Source organism: Phocoena sinus, chromosome 3, assembly GCF_008692025.1.
Source record: "Phocoena sinus isolate mPhoSin1 chromosome 3, mPhoSin1.pri, whole genome shotgun sequence".
Taxonomy (NCBI): Eukaryota; Metazoa; Chordata; class Mammalia; order Artiodactyla; family Phocoenidae; genus Phocoena; species Phocoena sinus.
Genome location: NC_045765.1, coordinates 44,845,178 through 44,864,691, shown reverse-complemented (window position 1 = coordinate 44,864,691; position 19,514 = coordinate 44,845,178). Strand labels below are relative to the sequence as shown.

General features: G+C 51.6%; 1 protein-coding gene across 18 annotated transcripts in view; it reads right to left on the bottom strand.

Annotated features, from left to right (window-relative positions):
- The window catches only part of TNIP1 (TNFAIP3 interacting protein 1), a 95,446-nt gene that overhangs the window by 56,635 nt on the left and 19,297 nt on the right, over positions 1-19,514 (bottom strand). For 8 of the 18 annotated variants that reach the window (XM_032626003.1, XM_032626010.1, XM_032626002.1 and 5 more), the window contains exons 2-8: positions 17,121-17,292; positions 15,811-15,945; positions 14,105-14,190; positions 12,353-12,433; positions 9,510-9,701; positions 4,667-4,761; positions 2,931-3,051 (exon numbers count right to left, since the gene is read on the bottom strand). In XM_032626003.1, the coding sequence (XP_032481894.1) occupies positions 2,931-3,051; positions 4,667-4,761; positions 9,510-9,701; positions 12,353-12,433; positions 14,105-14,190; positions 15,811-15,945; positions 17,121-17,256 (846 nt within the window). In that variant the 5' untranslated portion in view covers positions 17,257-17,292. Of the gene's footprint in view, positions 1-399; positions 460-2,930; positions 3,052-4,666; positions 4,762-9,509; positions 9,702-12,352; positions 12,434-14,104; positions 14,191-15,810; positions 15,946-17,120; positions 17,293-19,514 lie in introns of all 18 variants that reach the window. The other 10 variants (XM_032625999.1, XM_032626005.1, XM_032626014.1 and 7 more) reach the window with 5 other exon arrangements.

The window sequence follows — 19,514 nt, the reverse complement described above, 5'->3', positions numbered from 1 at the left end:
GGAACAATTTGAACAAGAAAACAAATTGCAATAGTGCTGGATTATAAGCCAAAGAATAAAATAAATATCCTTGAGTCCCTATTAATAGAAAAAAATAAATGAATAAACAGATGGGGGAGAAGAAAAATTCCAATTAGTAAATAGAGAAGGAATGAGGGAAGCACAAAATCACCATTAGAAGACTATATTAATAATCACTGCAGGTGAGATCCGCCAGTGGATACTAAAATTAGTGTAAGGAGAAACAGGACATCTGCAGTCTCAAAGTGTCTCCTCAAAAGTAAATATTTATTAACTACAAAGGGAAAATTAGCCCCTTTATTATGGAGAAAGCTGACAGACACCCCTTTAGCCAAATGATCAAGATTGAATGTAAACAGACACATCGATATCATGTACCCTTGACATGACGCAAGATGGCGCTCCAGTGATCTTCTTGTCCAAATCCGTAACATCAGTCTAATCATAAGAAAACATCAGAGGAGCCCAAGTTGAGGGACATTCTACAAAATAACTGGCCAGTATAACTCAAAAGCCTCAAGCTCATGAAAGAACCACTGGGCGCTGTCACAGACAGAGGAAACTAAGGAGACAGGACAACTGTTGATAAATGCCATGTGGGATCCTGGATTCGATCCTGGTACAGAAAACGGACATGAGCGAAAAACTGGTGAAATCTGAACAAAGACTGTAGTTTAGTTAATAGTATTGTGCCAATGTTCATTTCCTGGTTTTGATCACTGAACCACGGTTAGGTGAGATGTTAAGGCGATGGGGAGATGGGCACTCTCTGGGCAACTTTGCTACTCTTCTGTAAGTCTAAAATTATCTCAAAATAAAAAGTTAAAAAGAAATTTTTTTATACATAGCAAGTGCTGGCAATTCCCTGGCGGTCCAGTGGTTAGGACTCTGCGCTTCCACTGCAGGGGGTGCGGGTTCGATCCCTGGTCGGGGAACTAGGATCCCATGTGCCACAGGATGCTAGCAATTCAGAAACTGAACACCAGCTCTATCTCCAAGTCCCTGCTTGATATAGGCCAAGACCCACACCCTTTCTGGGCCTCGGTACAAAGAGATCAAACAGGATGGGCCCCAACCTCTGACATCCTGTGGGTCCGACAGCATTTGTCCTGGAGTCGTTGCCCACATTCTCTTTGTTCCTTGCCTTCCCATTCCCGTCCACACTCCCCTGTGGCTGGTGGGGGGGCGGGCACGGTGCTGAGTGAACTTGTGAGGCTCAAGCGCCCCTACAGGCTAAGGTCTGTAAGTACACCATAGTGCCCGGGAGTAAAGGGAGAAGGCTGGGGGAACCCTCCAGGGACGGTCTCACCTCCTTTAGGAAAAATGAGAGATGGGCCTGCCCTCACTGGGGAAGGAGGAAGGGGGGTGCCGTGCTCCTGGGTTCACCCTTAACCTCCACAGAGAAGAGAGGCATCAAATCTGCCATTAAGAGCAAAAGCCAATGTTTACTGTTTACCACGTGCCAAGTGCTAAACCTACTGTACAGGCATCACATCACCGAATCCTCCAATGACCTTCTGAGGTCGGTGTCATTATCTCCATTTCACAGAGGAGGAAACCGAGGTCAGAGAGGTTATGCAACTTGTCCAAGGTGGCAGCACTGACCAGAGGTAGAGTCAGCACTCAACCCACATGCAACTCCAGGGCACAGGCTTCACCACTGCCCAGAACGCACGCCTCCTACGGGACCTTCCTCCCCGGCAGGGCAATAAGGGCATCTGGCCTTTCGAGAAGTCAATGATGTTAAGGGCTTTGGAAAAGTGAAGAGGCCTGCCCACACACTTCCGAGAACCCAGGGGAGATCAGGAGAGTCCACAGGTCACTTCCTCAAGAGGGCAGACAAGGCAGGCTCTGACTTGAGGGGTAAACGGAAGCAGAGAGGGGCTTCATGGGCTGGGATTCAGAAGGCCATTCATCGGCATGTTGCCCTCTCACACCCCACATCTGCCTAATAGCAGGTGGATGCAGGAATCTAGATGATGTGATGTCACAGGACCTCTCCAAACCTCCTGCCATAGCTGTCTCACGGAGTAAGAGTCCCAGCCCTGCCTCCCTGACATGTAGAGAGGACGTCCAAATCACATGAGTTTGCAAATCCCAGGTAAACTCTACATTGCCACATAGTAATAAGGAATTAAGTTATTAGGATAATTATTACTATTACACAAGTGTGGGGTTTGTTAAAGACATTGAGTCCTGCTGTACAGCCATTAAACCCCATTAAAGAGGAAAAACATGTCAGTAAAAAGTTGGGACTCAGCTCTGCAGCACAGCACAGACCAGGCGAGGGGCCAGCCAGCTCCTAGCTGGGAACTGGATGTGAGCCAGTGCTGGGAGCTGCGGTGGGAAGGGGGCAGGTGGGCCAGCCCAGGGCATTAGCAGGCCTTGCTGAGTCAGCCCACACCCTGTTCTCTGTGTGTCAGAGGCTCCCAGGCAGGAGCTTAACAGAGTCCCTTCAGGGGCTTTCTCAACCTAACACCCTAATACCACCAGGGGTATCTGAGACATTAAACTGATTTTTGGGAGCCACCCTGGAAGAGAGACCTTGACAAACTGGAATGTGTTCAGGGGATATGCCCAGACTGCACAAATGACAAGACACCACCTTTATAAGAAATGACCCAAGAAACTGCAGCTATTCAGCCTGGAGAAGAGAAGGCATGTGGGGGCCAGGGAGCCAGAGTCACAGCCAGCAGGCTGAGCGTGCGTCCCAGGGAATGGGATGCTCCATGTGGCTGGTAGCAGAATAAGGGCTGAGGAGTGGAAGCTACAGGGAGGTGGACTCTCAGGACAAGCCAAAAAAACGCCGTCTAACAACTAGAAGCTTCCAGCAGCGGGGCTGGCTCACTGCCTCTGGAGGCTGGGCACCAGCCACTGCAGTGCTGGGGAAGGAGTTTCTGACCACATACCTGCTGCTGTGCGGCCGCCCCCTTCTTGCCCGTGCCTTCCGTCTTTGGTGAGCCTGGCCATCTGGAGGCACCATCTTTGCCGCTGCTCATCAACAACCTCCTGAGCTCCAGGTTTTCCTCCCTGGTTGGAGGCAAAGAGAGAGGTCATATTGCTGGCCCTGGGTCGAGGATCCTGGGGACCTCAGACCTGCTACTCATCTGAGTTGCAGCTGAGACGTGGGGAGTAAGGCGAGTCCCTGAGACCTGCCCTCAGGTGCAACCAAAAAGGGCATCCTTACGCCACTTTGCTCGGCTTCCCTAGAAGTCTCTGATGCTCACCAACAGGGCTTCCCCAACTGTGAGACGTCTGTATACATGAGATCTCCAGGATACATCCACACTGCATTAAAGAACCCTGGATCACACTCTCTGAGAAAATTCCACCCTTTCCAATTAACCTCAGACGTCCTGTGCAGAGCACGGGGAAAGTCTCAGTTTGGTGCTGGTAGGTCCTGAGTGCCTCTCTAGTGCTTGCTAGTCTCCCGTGTTAACAGAGGAAGAGCAGCCTTCAGCCTCAGAGCCTTGAGCGGGCAATTCGCCAAAACGAATTAACATCCTTCCGTTTTTGTTGTGTTCATTATTGGAGGTATCTTCTATTTATTCCAGGTCATGCTGTTTTCCAGTTACTCTAGTGTAACTGTAATAATCTTAAGCAAAAACATGATGCAAATGAAATTCTTAAGTAAATAATAAGATGGGTGATACAGGACATAAGAAAAATGGTGATGTGGACTCAGGTATGACTGAGATATGGAAACTATTTCTTTGTATTCTATTTACCAGCTGGTTTCCATGTGATAATAGGAAAACAGAGAAGTAAACTGGCTTTCCCAAGGTCACACAGTGGGGACTTGCATCCTCACCTTCTAATCATGGCTCTTTCCTCCAGCCTGGGTTTTTGGATCCATGGATGGAGTCATTATGGCTATAAAACTCCAACTGCTTGGCCATCCAGAAGTCAATAAATACATGCTGATTCAAAACGACACAGTGGATCAGCAGTCACACCTGACTCCCTCTGGGCCTCACAGGCCTCTCCCTGGACCTCAGTTTCCCTCTGCAGGGTGAGGGGTTTGGCCCACATGATCTCAAAGGGCCCTTCAAGCTCTGACAGTCAAGATCAGTGCCTCTCAGGTGTGATCCTGGGTCTACCTACATCATATTCACAGAGGCCTACTGGAAAATGCAGATGCCTAGGTCTCACCCCAGACCCAATGAATCAGAATCTCAGCACGGGAGTGTCAACTTGCAATGCCTTTCCTGACCCTCAGTGATTCTGATGCACAGTTAAGTCTGAGACCCAGTAGTATAGCCCAGGTGAGCAACTCCTGACTGTTCTCGGGAAACAGAGCAGGTCAGGATGGTGACCAGCAGGGGGCAGCAAAGTCCAGAGCCCTCTCTCCAACAACCAGCTAGCTGCTGTCAACAGGCGGAGGGGGTAAGCTCCCAAGGAAGGAGTACACTTTGTACAGACCTTCTTCTGAAGCTCTCAAGGCACTTTATACACAAACACTCCCCAAGGTATTAAAAGGACCAGAGAGGAAACACCCAAGGAGAAGGACCAAGAGACGTGACATCCAAAGCAGGGCTCTGGGCACAGGCCTCAGAGCACTCAGCCCGGAAATCAGTGCCATGCACCACCATCTTCCTCCTGCCCATCCGACTCCTCACCCTTCCTCTGAGGAGCCTGGACTTACCGGAGCCTCTCAGCAGCCTGATCCCGCTGTTCCAGGCCCTTGTCCAGCTTGGCCTTCAGGGCCTCATTCTCCTTCCGAAGCTGCTCACACAGGGTCTGCAGGGCAGAGAGGGAGATGCGGGCAAGGTAAGGGAAGGGGTGCACCCCAAATACAGGTTGATGCTAGGGGGCGGGAGGGGCACTATAGCCACACCAGGTCCTGACACAGTATCCCCTTTGCAATGGCCTCAACCAAGACCTCTTGGGATAGCAGGAGCCAAGCCACAAGGCTCACCCAGGCTCCTCTCTGCATCCTCTCCCTCAGGAGCCAGCCATGAGGACGCCGGACCAAGAATCAGCCACAGCGCCTTCTGTTCCTCCAAGGCAGAGAGCACCATCCCTCCTCCTCCTTCACTGCTGTTCCCACAGCCTAGAATGCTCTTCCCCACCAGCCTTCCCCTGGCTGACTTCTACTCCTGCTTCAAGTCTTAGCCTAAACGTCACCTCCTCCGAGAAGTCCTCCCTGACTCCCACATCTCAGGTGAGTTAGGTCACCTCCATTATCCTCACTCACAGTCCCCTGCTCTCAACCTTCCTGGCACCTCTGACAATTACAGCTAAAGAACCATCAGTGTCGTTACTTTCTTAATGTCCCCCCCACCCGACTAGTCCATGAATTCCCAGACGGCTGGGATCCTCTTGCCGCTCTCTTGTCCACTGCGGGATCCTCAGCCCAGGGCCCAGCTCAGCTCGACACTTTGTTGAAGGAATGCAGGACTGATTGGCTGAATGGACCTGAGTCGTAGTACGCCTAGAGCTTAGGCAATCTGGAGAGTACTCAAGGCAGCCACGGAGCAAGGGTGTCAGCCGGCAAGTCAGAAGACAGGGCATCGGGTCAAGACCTCACCAATTCCCAGTGTGGCTCAGGATTCCCTCACTTCTGAGACACAGTTAGTTCCCCCACCTACAAAGTGGGGCGACTGCTCCTCCCCTGCCTCCTTTATAGGGCTGCTATGAGGACAAATGAGACCGGGGGAGTGCACGTGCCTCGTGAGCTGCCAGGCGCTTGGTAACCTTTGAGGACATGTGCTTGAAGTGCTGCAAGGTGGAGGGGGCATGGAAGATGGGAAGCCAGACTCAGGGCCTCACAGATGGAGGGAAGGGAGGTTCTCACTAGTAAGGGTGATGCACCAGGTCAGTACTAAGCGACTCAATCTCTCAACAGATCCATAGTGAGCACCTAACCCATGACCTGTAAATGGCCAGGTGCTCTTCCACTCACCACCTCGGTGGAGCCTCACAGCTTCCCCAAAGCTACGTAACTCATCTCTATTTTAAATGTAGGCTAGGGAATTCCCTAGCAGCCCAGTGGTTAGGACTCGATGCTTCCACTGCCGAGGCCCCGGGTTCAATCCTCCGTCAGGGAACTAAGACCCCGCAAGTTGCACGGTGTGGCCAAAAAAAAAAAAAAAAAAAATGTAGGCTAGTGCAGGTGAAATAATGTGCATGAGGTTGTACAGCTCTTGGGAATCACCAAGGGGATTAAATATCATCTGGCAGATCCTAAATGGTACCTCTTGCGCCTGTGATGAAAGAGCAGAGAAGGCAGGTGGCAGGCTGTGAGCTGGGCTGGGGGCGGAGACAGTGAGCGATATTCACCAGACCTTCTACCTGCTCCCTTCCATGGCCATTTCCCAGACTTGCTGTGACCATGTGACCAGTTCTGGCCAATGAAAGGTGAGTGGTAGTGACAAGTGCCACTTCTGAGCTGGCTCAGGCACAATTCTCTGGTCTCTTTTTCCCTATCGCTGCCAAAGGGCACAAGACGGCTGGGGCCGCAATGTGATTGTGGAGTAGAAACAAGCCCCTGCCACACAGAATATGAGGGAACACTTTCATGTTATCCAGGGAGATTTCAGAGTTGTTTGTTTCCACAGCAAAACCGAGCCCTTTCTGACTAACCCAGGAAAGACTTGAGAAGGCTGGATGGAGAACACAGCCTGGAACTGGTGAGTGGTCAGATACGGAGGAATAGAAAACCATTATGACTGGCTGCAATGCCCAGCAGAGGCCTCATGCCATACCTGGCCTTGGAAATGCTGAGTGAACCAAGAAACAAATCAGTGAATGAATGAGGAGGAACCAGATTAATCTACCTCCACTCACAGGCTGGGCAAATACCCAGGATGCAACAGCCCTGAGTGGGGCCTCCAGGGAACAGAACGTCCTGCTGTGGTCTCTAAGGGAAGATCAGGACAAGGCCTCATGTGCTGTCCTTCTAGGCAAGAGGCAAACGCTCTGGGCACAAAGCAGACGGAGAGAGGTCGTCACAAAAGTCATCACCTTCCATCAAAGGGGTTAATAGAGCTCATGTGTGAGTTCATTAGTTCATTCATTCATTTGTTCATTCATCAAATGTACATTCAGCACCTATGAAGTGCCAGACACTGGGATGCAGTGGTGAATATGACCGACAAGGTACCTGCCCCTCTTGTGAGGCCTACATTCTAGCAGGGAACACAAGGGAAAAAAACCAAACACAAAATAAAGAAACCAATTAATAAAATTACTACAAACTATGATAAGAGTTAAGAAGGAAACAAGAGCCTGATAAAAAATAACAGTGGGGGGCTTCCCTGGTGGCGCAGTGCTTGAGAGTCCACCTGCCGATGCAGGGGACACGGGTTTGTGCCCCAGTCCGGGAAGATCCCACATGCCGCGGAGCGGCTGGGCCCGTGAGCTGTGGCCGCTGAGCCTGCGCGTCCGGAGCTTGTGCTCCGCGACGGAAGGAGCCGCAACAGTGAGAGGCCCGCGTGCTGGAAAAAAAAAAAAATAACAGTGGGGGCACTTCCCTGGTGGTTCAGTGGTTAAGACTCCGTGCTTCCACTGCAGGGGGCACGGGTTCAATCCCTGGTCAGAGAACTAAGATCCCGCACACCGCGCAGCACAGTCCAACAACAACAACAAAATCTGAAAAAGAATATTTGCGTATGTGTGTATATGTATTTATATATAAAACTGAATCACTGTGCTGCATACCTAAAACTAACACAACATTGTAAATCAACTATACGTCAATAAAAAAATTGTTTTTTAAATAACAAGGGTTGGCAGGACCCCTTTTATGAGGCCCAGTATCAATCCTTGTTTCAAAGCTGAAAAGTTGGGACTCCCCTGGTGGCGCAGTGGTTAAGAATCCGCCTGCCAATGCAGGGGACACGGGTTTGAGCCCTGGTCCGGGAAGATCCCACATGCCGTGGAGCAACTAAGCCCGTGTGCCACAACTACTGAGCCTGTGCTCTAGAGCCCGCGAGCCACAACTACTGAAGTCCACGCGCACACGCCTAGAGCCTGTGCTCCGCAACAAGAGAAACCACTGCAACGAAGAGTAACCCCTGCTCTCTGCAACCAGAGAAAAGCCCACACGCAGCAACGAAGACCCAATGCAGCCAAAAATTATTTAATTAATTTAAAACAACAACAAAGCTGAAAAGTTGACACTCAAAGTGATCCCACCACAAGCAACGCACCAAGCAACGCACCAGGTTCGCCTCCCCAGTGGCTCAACCTTGACACTTGACATCTCTGGGCCTTGCTGACACCTGAAGGCGGTCTCCCTCGGCCTGGTCCTCCAGGCTCCAATCACTCCTCCAGCCTCCCAGTGTGGCCCCTCACCCAAGGTCGGGGTGGGAATCCTCTGCTCCCCCCATCTCTCCTCACACCTGTCTCCAGCCTGGACGCCCCTCCTGCTTTTGTCAACCCAGGCCCTTCCCAAAGCTGCACACAGTGGACACCCCAGCACCTCATCCGTCAACTGGGCACTTGAATGTTTGCTGACATGAGTGAGACAACAGGGCGGTGACTGGCCCAGAGGAGGGTCTAGGAAGGAGGAAGGCTTGGAGTTACAGCTCTGTCACTAAGGTGACAGATACTCAGGTCCTGAGCAGGTTTTCTCAGAGCCTCAGTTTCACCATCTGTGAATCCTTCCCTACCCCCAAGCCCTCAAGGCTCAGATCCCCTGCCCAGTGTGGATGAGCCATCACCATAAAATCTTAACAGTGACCACTTTTTGAGCACTTACTATGTTCTAGACTGTACAAGGGGCTTCATTTAATACTCAGAGCAATTCCACGAGAGAGGAATTTCCAGCCCCATGTTACGAATGGGGACAGTGAGGGACCGAGAGGATAAGTCACTTGCCTAAGGTAAGAGAGCAATAAAGAGTCTACTGGCCAAGGACCATATGGTTCCAAGGCCTGGCCTGGCCTAGGAAGGAAATCTGACTTCATTCCCACAGCACAGGAAGAGTTATAAAAGGAAGCCTCCTCCACTGGGGAGGCAGGTTGGGATGGGAGTTAAGAGCATGGACTTTGGAATACCACAGACCAAGGTTTAAATCTCAGCTGCACCATCTACTAACTGGGGGGCCTTAGGCAAAAAAAAAAAAAAAATCACCTCTCAAGGACTGTGGCCCCACCTGTGAAGTGTGGCTAATGATGGTCCTGACTCAGGGGGCAGGGATAGTAACATACAAGGGGCCGGCCTCTGTCCCCTCCCTTTCCCCACCTGTATGTGAAGAACAAAGGCAAGGCTGCTGCCAACCTACCACATCCCCAGCCTCGAGAGTAACCCCAACCATGAAATCTGCATCACCCACACCGTTATTTCCCGGTTTCCTGCCTCTTCCTCGGCCCTCCTCACAACTTCCTTACCCTGCTCACTGCCTTGAACAAGAAGCCCAAGTCGGGTCCCCATCCTCACCCTCGGAAGCCCCCGTGGTACCCTGGACTCGCCAGAAGAGCTGGAGGAAGCAGGGGGGAACCACATGGCAGACCCCAGGCCACCTTCCCTGGGCCCGGCCTCACCTGCAGGATGGAGGTGCGCTGCTCGTTCTTGTGCACCTTGGAAGCCAGCCGGTTGAACTCGAGGGCCATGCGGCCCAGGTGCGTGAAGAGCTGGCTGTGGTCAGGCTCCTCGGCGCACACGCTCAGGGTGGTCCCCAGGCGCCGCAGGTGCAGCATCAGGTGGCCGTCCTCGGGGGGCAGGGGGCCCAGCTCCTGGCGGGGGAGGGGACGCGGGCCGCTCTTCACCACAGTCTGAGTAGGTGCCGCCCGCCTTTCTCCCTCCGCTTCCCCCTTCCTCATGATTCAGTTTCCCCCTCTGATCCCAGCTCAGCCGAGGGACATTCTCCAGTTATGCAGGTTCCCTGTCTGGGGCTGACTCACAGGGCAGGACCCGGGACTCCCAGGCCACTGGCTGGCTTACCAGTGCTGGAGCCACTTTCCTCCCACACGTTGGGCCTTGCTGAGTGCCTGTGGGTAAATCGCTCGTCCACAGGGCCTCAGAATCCTCATCTACTACGTGTACACATCCCTTTTCTTCTCTTCTACCCTATAGGGTTCTTATGCAAGTGAAATGACACACGAAAGCAGCAAGCCCAGGAAAGGGGTATCACTCAATGCACAGCACTGCTTCTTCAGCTTAGGAAGGCTTGACCAGCAGACATCAAAACTGTCTGACTATTACGTCTATACATGTGTCTTCTTGGGAGTGGTCCAAGCATTCAACAACTTTTCAGAGGACCCAAGACTCAAAACACATTAGGAATCATAGATAGTTCAAAGAATCCCAATCTAGCAGAGATTTGAGATAGGAAGCAAACCGTGGGCAATATAGTCCAATCTCAGAATCTATCACTCCCTGTCTCTCTCTCTCTCTCTCTTTCCTCTGTCTAGAACACTCTTGGCAAAGACAATGCCTTAGCTATGCGAACACCACGTCCAAGGACCCACAGGGGTAGCTGACAGCTGACTGCATCAAGCCCCTGCCAGGCGTCCGAGTCCCCCTCTTCCCCTGCCTGAGACCCCACCCATCAGGCCCCACGCCTCTTCGGGCTTCATTCCTATGGTGTCCCCTCTGTTCATCCTTGCCAGCACCCCCGTGTTTCAGCTGCTCTAGCGGGCCTCCCCTACCACTTATGGCAGTCGCAGGCCATCAGAGCTACAGGGAGCCTCAGGGTTCCAGTTTGGAAACGAAGCTTCGGGGAGAAGGAGGCTGCTCAAAGTTGCCCAGTGAGCCAGTGGCAGAGCCAGGACTGGAACGTGGGCTTCCTGCCTCTCCATCTATGGCCACTTCCCTCATCTGAACTCTGCAGCAGTGGAAACGCCCTGACAGCCACAGCGTGCCGTCCAGTGAATGCCTCCATAACACTCTTAGCACCTTCTTCTATCAGAGGCTCTTCAGTTCTGTCTTCATTCCCCCACTGCCTCTTCCCACACAGGATATGAGGTGGTGAACGGTGCTCTGTCGAAGGCTGGTGAATTGTTTCATGACCCTGACTTCTCCGACTGGCCTACAAGCTCCCAGAAAGCAGGGAGGCTGTCTTGTCTTTGCTCAGCACAGACTAGGCACATGGTGGGGCTAAGGAGGAACCTATTAACGAGGTGAAGGCTGAGGTCATAGAGTGAAATGCTTTCTGAGCAGGGGGGTCTTGCCTCCTTGGCCAGCTTTTCAGAGCCCTTGGGGATAGAACAGGACAAGGGGACAGAAGTTCCCAGGGGACAAAACACAGAAGGTTTCTGATACTCAGAGCAGCCCCTCATCACTGAAGGCATGCTAGTGTAAGCTGCATGACAACATGATGAGGACCTTGCGCTGGGGACTGACAGACACAAGATGCAATCAGTGAACTAAAGAGCAACGTGTTTTTTTGGCCTTGTTGATTCAATATTTTTAATTTAATTATATTTTCACTAATTTTTTGGCTTTTAACTTAAAATTTTAACACTTTAATCAACTATTTGTAGCTTAAAAAGTCAAATTGTTTTACAAGGTTTATAATGGAAACCAGCAGTTTCCTGTCTCACTTCCCTCCACGTCCCAGTTACCACTTCCCAAAGCCATTCACTTCATATGCAAAGAGCAACATCTGTGCCCCAAATCCTTGGTAGAATGAGGCAGTGGAGACCAAGGTGTCAGGGAAGGGTTATACCACTTATTGCCTATATAACAATCAAAAAATCTCAAAGTGAGGAAGGAGGAAGGAGGAAGGAGGAGGAGAGGGCAGGACTTGAAGACTTTTGAACAACGTTCCACACCGTTCTCAGTGGTTCTCCAATAAGTCTGCCATTTTAAGAGAGAACAGGGCAACATAGTTGGAATAAAGGCAGCAAGTAGGGTAAAGTAGAGAATGGGGATGCCAGGTGGACACCCCAGAGCTGGAGGGGAGTGTGTGTGTGCGCGCGCGCATGCGTGCGTGTGTGTATGTGTAAGTGCAAGGTTTAACCTCCTACCTGCATGCCCCAAAGGGGAGCCTGGGAGCAGCCAAGAGCCTGCACAGAAGGGCCACATCTGCCTCAAGCTGCTCTGGGTTTCTCTGACCCTTTCTACCCAGGCTACGAGCCCACAGGCCCAAAGGCTGAGTCAGAGCCTGCGGAGGTGCCCAGCGCTTGGTGGAGGCCAGTGGGACTGGCAATGTGCCCGGGCTTTCACAATGGTCGGGTGCTTGTGTGGCTCACACGGAAGTCACCAGCCACGGATTTGCATATGTGAGCGAGAAGCACCCCCTGGTGCTGGCCCCTCAAGCGTATCCCTAGTGACTCCGGGGTGCCCAGGGGATATAAGCGGGTCCTGTGCCTCTCACGCGGGGCCAGGTGACTGAAACAGAGAGGAGACGGGGGATATGCCCAGGGACCTGCCGTCCACTCACCATGGTATTTCTGGTGTGGCCACCGCTCTCTGGTGAAGAATGCCCCTCAGCAGGGACCACTTCAAATTCAGAGGAGGTGCTCTGTGCAGAAAAAGGGGGTCAGGGGCTGCCTGAGAGAAAAACACCTCACCCGTCCTCTGGGGCCCCATGGCTGAGAGTACAGCGGGGTCAGAGAATGGAAGGAGGAAACCCCTTCTCACGTCCAAGTCCTCTGGGCAGGAGGAGAGCCGGCCCAGGATGAGCTCACAGACCATGAAGCAGGAATGAATCCCAGCAAGTCAGCCCGTAACCCACTGTGTGACTCAAGGTCACATCCCTCTGTGGCCAGTTTCCTCATCTGTAAAACAGGGATACTGGACTAGCTGACTTTAAACCGCTAGCACTTTAGGATCGTATCTTTCTTAATGGCTTTGCACTTTTAAAATGTTTTCATGAACTCCATTTTTTCTCAAAGCAACCCATGGAGTGGTCAGAAGGTTATATCCCCATTTGTCAGATGAGGAAACTGAAGGCATATCATTAATAAATGCAAAAGTAGGACTGCATTCCAAGGACTGCAAATCTAACATTCCTGCTATGGCACCAGAGCTGTCTCCTGGGCCTAGGTGTCTCTGACTGGTCACCTGGAGAACACAGACAACAGTTAGTGTGGCCACAGCCATGGTGGTCTTGTGCCAGCCTTGCCAACCCAGCCCCAGAGATCCCAGGGGAGTGGACTGATCTGGGACAAGTCCCAAGAAGACATCCACAAATTTGGAGAGACTTTTTCAGGACACACCTAAATCCAGGGAGGCCAAGGACTCCAGTCTCCCCCACATCACCCAGCCACTCCAAGTAGAAGGTACTGGTTGTGCCACCAGAGGATGGGCCGATGGTCCCTCTGGACCAGCAACTGGCTCTGGGATTGCTGTTAAACCTGGTCGAACAGCAGAAGCCCCATGGCCACCAAGGGCCCAGCTTTGGATCTCGGCGCCACCCTAGACAGTTTCCCTTTCACCTCTACGTTTCCTCAGCTGTCTGCATGACCTCACAAAATGTTCTTCTCTCTCTGGATCTGATCTGGTCTGTGGGATGGAGACTCTAACTGATACGACTGGGACTTCCCTGGTAGTCCAGTGGTTGAGAATCTGCCTTCCAATGCAGGGGACGCAGGTTCAATCCCTGGTTGGGGAACTAAGATCCCACACGACACAGGGCAACTAAGGCCCCGTGCGCCCGCACGTGCCACCTACAGAGCCCACGCATCACAGCTAGAGAGAAGCCCGCGCACCCCAATGAAAGAGCCCGCATGCTGCAACTAAGACCAGATGCGGCCAAATATAAATAAATAAATAAATATTTTTTAAAATTAAAAATATATGATACGACCACCTGGGTCCCTTCCAGTCCTAGGATACCAAGCAAAACTTCTCAAGGCAAATGTGCAGAAGACAGTTTCTGAGCCCCTGCTGAGAATGTGAGTTCACTGTCACATCCGCCTACTTTCTGAGCACCGCGCAGTCGATACATGCTTAACATTATGCAAATGGGAGGAACTCCTTGTACATATCAGGGTCTTCCTGGTAAGATTTAACTCTGACCTTCATTTGAAAATGGGTAAACCGAGGCCCCAGAGAGATTGAGATCAACTTGCCAACATCACCCAGCAAGTCAGAACCCAGGTTTCCTGACCCCAAACCTCTCTCTTGCCGTTCTGCCACTGGGACCTTGAAATCCAGGCAACTTTCAGCCATGACTCCAAAGGCAACTTACACTTGCTGGAGGTTTGGGGACTGGCTCTGGCTTGTCGCTGGGTTGTGCAGGGTCAGCGGGGGTTGCTGGAACATCTGCATCCTTTCCTGGAGAATTGAGAAAACACGGGTGAGCAGCAGGGAAAGGGGAAAAGTCCAGATGCTGCCCCCTTAAGGACAGCCTTGGCCAGGAAAGTTCTCAGACAGAGTTCCCTACACGAGTCTGGGAAAATGGGAGGTGGTCCCAGCAGGGCCCGGTAGCCTGGGAGAACGACTGGCTCTGGAATGACGGGGTAGAACCTGGGCAGAGAGATCATCTTCCCTGGATTTGCTGGGAAAATCCCAAGGTGGCCACTGCTCCTTGCTACCCTGGACCTGCCTCAATGATGACAAGGATGACAATTTACAATTAACAAAGTGTTTTTATATTTATTATCTCAGCCAATTCTCAAGACGGCTCTGTGTCCCCATTTTAAAGGTAAGAAAACTGAGGCATGGAAAGGTCACCAACTGGCCCACGGTCACACAGTTGGCAACTGCAGACAGAACCAGGACTCAAACTTAGCTCTCCTTCCCCGAATTCTTGGCACTCTGGCCACAGGGGGCCCCTTGAGGGGAGTTGCACGGCTCCCTCTAGGGATAGGCCCGGCACCCATCCAGGACTCAGAAAGCGCTACTGAATGGACAAGTGGAAGCTGGAAACATCCACTGCCTGCAGAACAGTGGACTCTGTGAGCATCACTTTCCTCCATGTGTCCATTCACTAAATATAGCCAGCAGCCAAATGGAAGGTTGGCACACTGGCATGGGCTGAGACTGTAAGGTGGGGCTGCAGCAGGAGGCATCTAAGCCCCATGTCGGGGGACACCTTTTCCTCCCTAGACCCAGACCTTGTCCTGGACTTGGAGACATGCCAGGGGAATGCATGGTGATCACACACAGGACTTTAACCCTAAGTCATAGTCAATGCTTTCCTTTAATAGGTAGCATATGGGGCTTCCCTGGTGGCGCAGTGGTTGAAAGTCCACCTGCCGATGCAGGGGACGTGGGTTCATGCCCCAGTCCGGGAAGATCCCGCGTGCCGCGGAGCGGCTGGGCCCGTGAGCCATGGCCGTTGAGTCTGCGCGTCCGGAGCCTGTGCTCCGCAACAGGAGAGGCCACAACAGTGAGAGGCCCACATACCGCAAAAAAAAAAAAAAAAAAAGGTAGCACATGGACCTGACAGCTGAAAGACACTGCAGCAGGCTGACAGGCAAATCTAGTTCTTCCACAAGCCTCAGCTTCCTCACCTGTAAAATGGAAGGAGGGGGGCCAGACCAGAGAGCTTCTGACTCAGATGCCAACTCTAGTGACCCAAAGTGGCTGCCTGGAGCATGATGCCGGGCACACAGTAGCTGCTCATTAAATATCTGCTGAATAAGTTACGCTGATAAAGATCCTGAGTCCACATCCTGGGTGCAGTGGATTGTTGTGATCCATTTCTAATGTCTGCCAGGGCCTCAGGACTGCTGAGTCACCAGCTATCTTTGGACAAGGTTATTTTGAAGTCCTTTCCAAATCTGACCTTCTGGGGGATTCTATAGCCAGAACATGACTGGGAGGATGGCCTGCGGCCTAAGGATAAATGAAGGAGAGGTGGATTTCTGATTAAGAAGGGAGTCCACTGTTAAGGGATTAGAAAGTAAGGAGTACGGGCAAGGCAGAGGACCGCCTGGGCTCCTCTTGTACCTGTGAGCTCAGCCAGGTGGTCGAAGGAGGCCAAAGAGGGAGACGGCGGTGGGAGCAGCTCACTGTCCTTGACCAGCTCTTCTGCCTTCTGCCGCAGCCTGGACGCTTCCATTTGGGACTCTTCCAAAAGCTCCCCTGGGGAGACAATGGGGGAAGGAGGAATAAAAGGAATTACTCAGTTCAGTACACTCGTTCTCCCATCCCTAGCCTCTAAGCCTCCTTCTACCTGGGTTCTGGAGCTGCAGGCCCTGGGTTTCACTCCCTGCATCACCTTGTGGGCTGAGTGGGACACACGTCATTCTAGCCCACAAGCAGAAAGATGCCTGATGAGGAAGAGCCCTGCAACCAGGGGAAAAGGAACAGAGGGGAATCTAGAACAAACTCCTGGTCCCTGGCACCCTCTTCTTGCCTCACTCCCACCACACCTGGCTGGGGACTCCACAAAGCCAGGGGCTCTTGTAGGCCCACCATCATGGTCCCGGGGGGCTACCCACAGCCTACGGCCTGCAGTCAGGGACTGCCTGAAGGGAGGAGACCCTCCATAACATCAACCACCCCTCTGGGCCTCGTTTGCCTTCTTTTGTAAGTGGAGACAGGGAAACTCCATCCCTCCTCCCAAAATCTGTCATTCCAAGGAGAGATCTGCCAAGCAAGGAGAAAGCATTTGGAAAATCGGGAGCTGTGTTCACCCCCAAAGCTTAAGCCCAGAGAAGGTGGCAGCAAGGCAAAGGAGGAGTTTGGAGGAAAGAGAGTCCCCTCTGGATGGGGAAATCAATGAAAGCCTCTCATGGAGGAAAAGACGGCATCTGAGCTGGGTACTGACAGATGGGGACCAGTCAGTCATGTGGAGGTAAGCAGGCTTGTTCTGGGCAGTGGCAACAGCTTGAGGAAAAGCCAGGAACAGAGAAACCAAGGGGCCTCCTCCCGCCTTGCTTCAAGCCAAGCTCAGCTCCCTGCTCTAACACTTGGGGACCGTACCCTGGTTGCCCTGGTGATGCCAGCTCTCCCCATTTCTGGTGCTTCTGGAAGATGGGCCATTCTGTTTCCCTGTCTGCTAACTGGGCCTGCCAGCTCCCTCTCTGCCACCCCAGGCCTCCTTCTCAGTCCCTCAAGGTATTCTGAGTCTTGTCATCATGGTTCTGGGGTGCTAGGGACTCAGGGCTGGGAATACTGCCACCGTGCTACAGGAGTACACAAAGACACAGCTGTGGGGCAGGAGGGAGAGGGATGACTTGGGCAGAAGCATATACCAGCTGGCACTGCAGGCTGCAGGGGGGAGGCTTGCAGGCAGAGTGCAGGGTCTGCTTTACCTAACATCTTTATCCCTTGCATTTTTTCCTTCAGTCTGGAATTCTCCTCCACTAGGCGCTCAAAAGCTGCGGACACCTCGCCCAGAGGTACGCCGCCCCCAGGGTCGTAGATCCGGTATGGTCCTCTCCCTTCCATGATGGTGGCTCAGCCCCTGCCGTGGTGCCCGCCTGGCTGTAAGGACAACAGCAGTATGTCAGGGGGCTGGCCAAGCCACTGAGGCGTCCTAGTCAATCAGTGCCCCAGAAGGCAGTCACCATAACCCAGAAGAGAACACAGCACTTCAGACTGCCTGGCCACAGTACAGCAGAGCAGAAGAGTCACCTCCTTTGATCTGGAAACTTTGCCTCTATTAATGTAACCTAAGAGTGGCATCAGTTTCTTTCAGCAGCCTCACTGTACCACCGGTTCATCTGGAACAGCAGTCAACTGTGAGGTGCAACGTGGAGTACAAGGAAGAGCACTGGCCTTGGAGTCAAAACACTTGAGCTCATGTCCTGTTGACAGGGTCCAGAAGAAGGGGACCCTGCATCACTGCATCCGCAGCACCCAGCATGGTGTTAGCTGTGACAGGAATGCCCAATAAACACTTATCAAATGAATAAATAGTCCAGCTATTAACTCACTGTGGGATTGTGGGCAGTCCCTTCCCCTGTTGGAGGAGGGGAAATGAAAGTCTTACACTAAATCAGTGATCTTTAAAATGAAATGTTTGTGCCCAAAGGGATAAGCAAGTCAATCCAATCTGAATTTCCATTTATATGTGCACTATCTTTTTTAAAAGAAAGAACAAGAAGAAAACCCCCTGACTAATATTTACTATATGAATTGACACTGTCAACCTCCTCCTTCCAGTTTTAATGAACAGATGGATTTTCCATCAAAGCACCATCTACTTGTGCAGCAAGTGCTCTGCATTACTCTGTTCAATTTCACCAGCTTTATTTCATTTGAAACCACTGTGCAAAGTGATTTCAGAATCCCAGTTCTGTGACTTAGCAGAGAAACTTCTTTCTTGCATTCATTCATTCCACAATTATTTATTGAGCATCTGTTCTGTGCTGGGTGCTAGTCTAGGTGCTAGGTAATTATCAGCAAACAAAATCGACAAAAATCCTTCTTGGAGCTTATATTCTAGTGATGGAGGTAGACAAGTAGATACATAGTGAGAGAGATGAACATAGTATTAGGGGTGATAAAAACATCTACGGACAAAAATTAAGCAGGAAGTTTGAGGCAGGGACTTTATAGAAGGAGGTGAGGGAACTAGCCATGCTGATATCTGGGGGAATAATATTTCAGGCAGAGAGAACAGTAAGTGCAAAGGCCCTGAGGCTGAAAAACTGATTCAGCCTCCAGCCCTACAAAGAGCTTACTAACCACGAAAGAGCTCCAAAGGCCTCCACCGGGGACTTCAGAAGGACTTGGGGCCCCGAAACCTCCCTCCCAAGATCACCACCCCCAGGGCCAAAACGATTTCAGTCACGAGTTCTCAAAGGCCCTTTGAGCACCCACAAGTGCTCACTGCAAGAAAAGAGTAAAAAGGGACTAATAATAACAGCCACCATTCATTAACCTACTTGCCAGGCACTGCATTAAGCCCTTCAGATGCATTACCTCAGTCAAACTGCACAACAACCCCAAAATACAAAGTAAATTATCCTCACTTTATAATGGAGGCTTGGTGAGGTTAAGTAACTCAGCCAGGATTACACAGCCAGCAAGTGAGGGCCAAGATGAAAATCCAGTTCCACCTAAGAAAGCCAAGCTAATCACCTGCTATCCTCACACAGCTGCCAAGACTCAGGCCAGACGGGCAAAATGCAAGTTCAAGCCTATTTGTAGGGTAACGTGGGTACCTTCTGGGCTGTTTCCCCTGCCTTGCAGCACAAGAGATAAACAAGGATTTTGCCCAGAGGGTCCACATTACCATGGGATGCCATGAGCCAGGAGGAAAAACAAAATTCTGGTGAGAGGGACCTTTCCCCCAAAGACTAATGAAAAAGAGAAACACACACTTGAGAGGCACCCATGCCCTGCTGAGCCCCACAGAGGCAAAGGACAGCTGCCCACACACCCAACACAAAAGTCACCAGCCAGCTTAGGGGGGACTTATTTTTAACTTGAAAGGTCAATGTTACCCAGCAGAGCAATAAAGCTTTGAAGTGGTCACTGAATTAAAAGACAGTGTGGGTAAGGCACTTGACACAATGACTAGCATTTAGCAAGGAGCTTGAAATGTTGGTAGACGTTGGGGGCGTCCTTCCTCTATGCTCCCCTTTCTCCTGTGTGCCTCTCCAGCAAGCCCTTACGCCCAGTATGGAATATATATGACTGGGGTAAGCCTATGTGCATCTGACTGAGAACCTCCTGGAGGCAGGGGCAGGCTCTCCTCA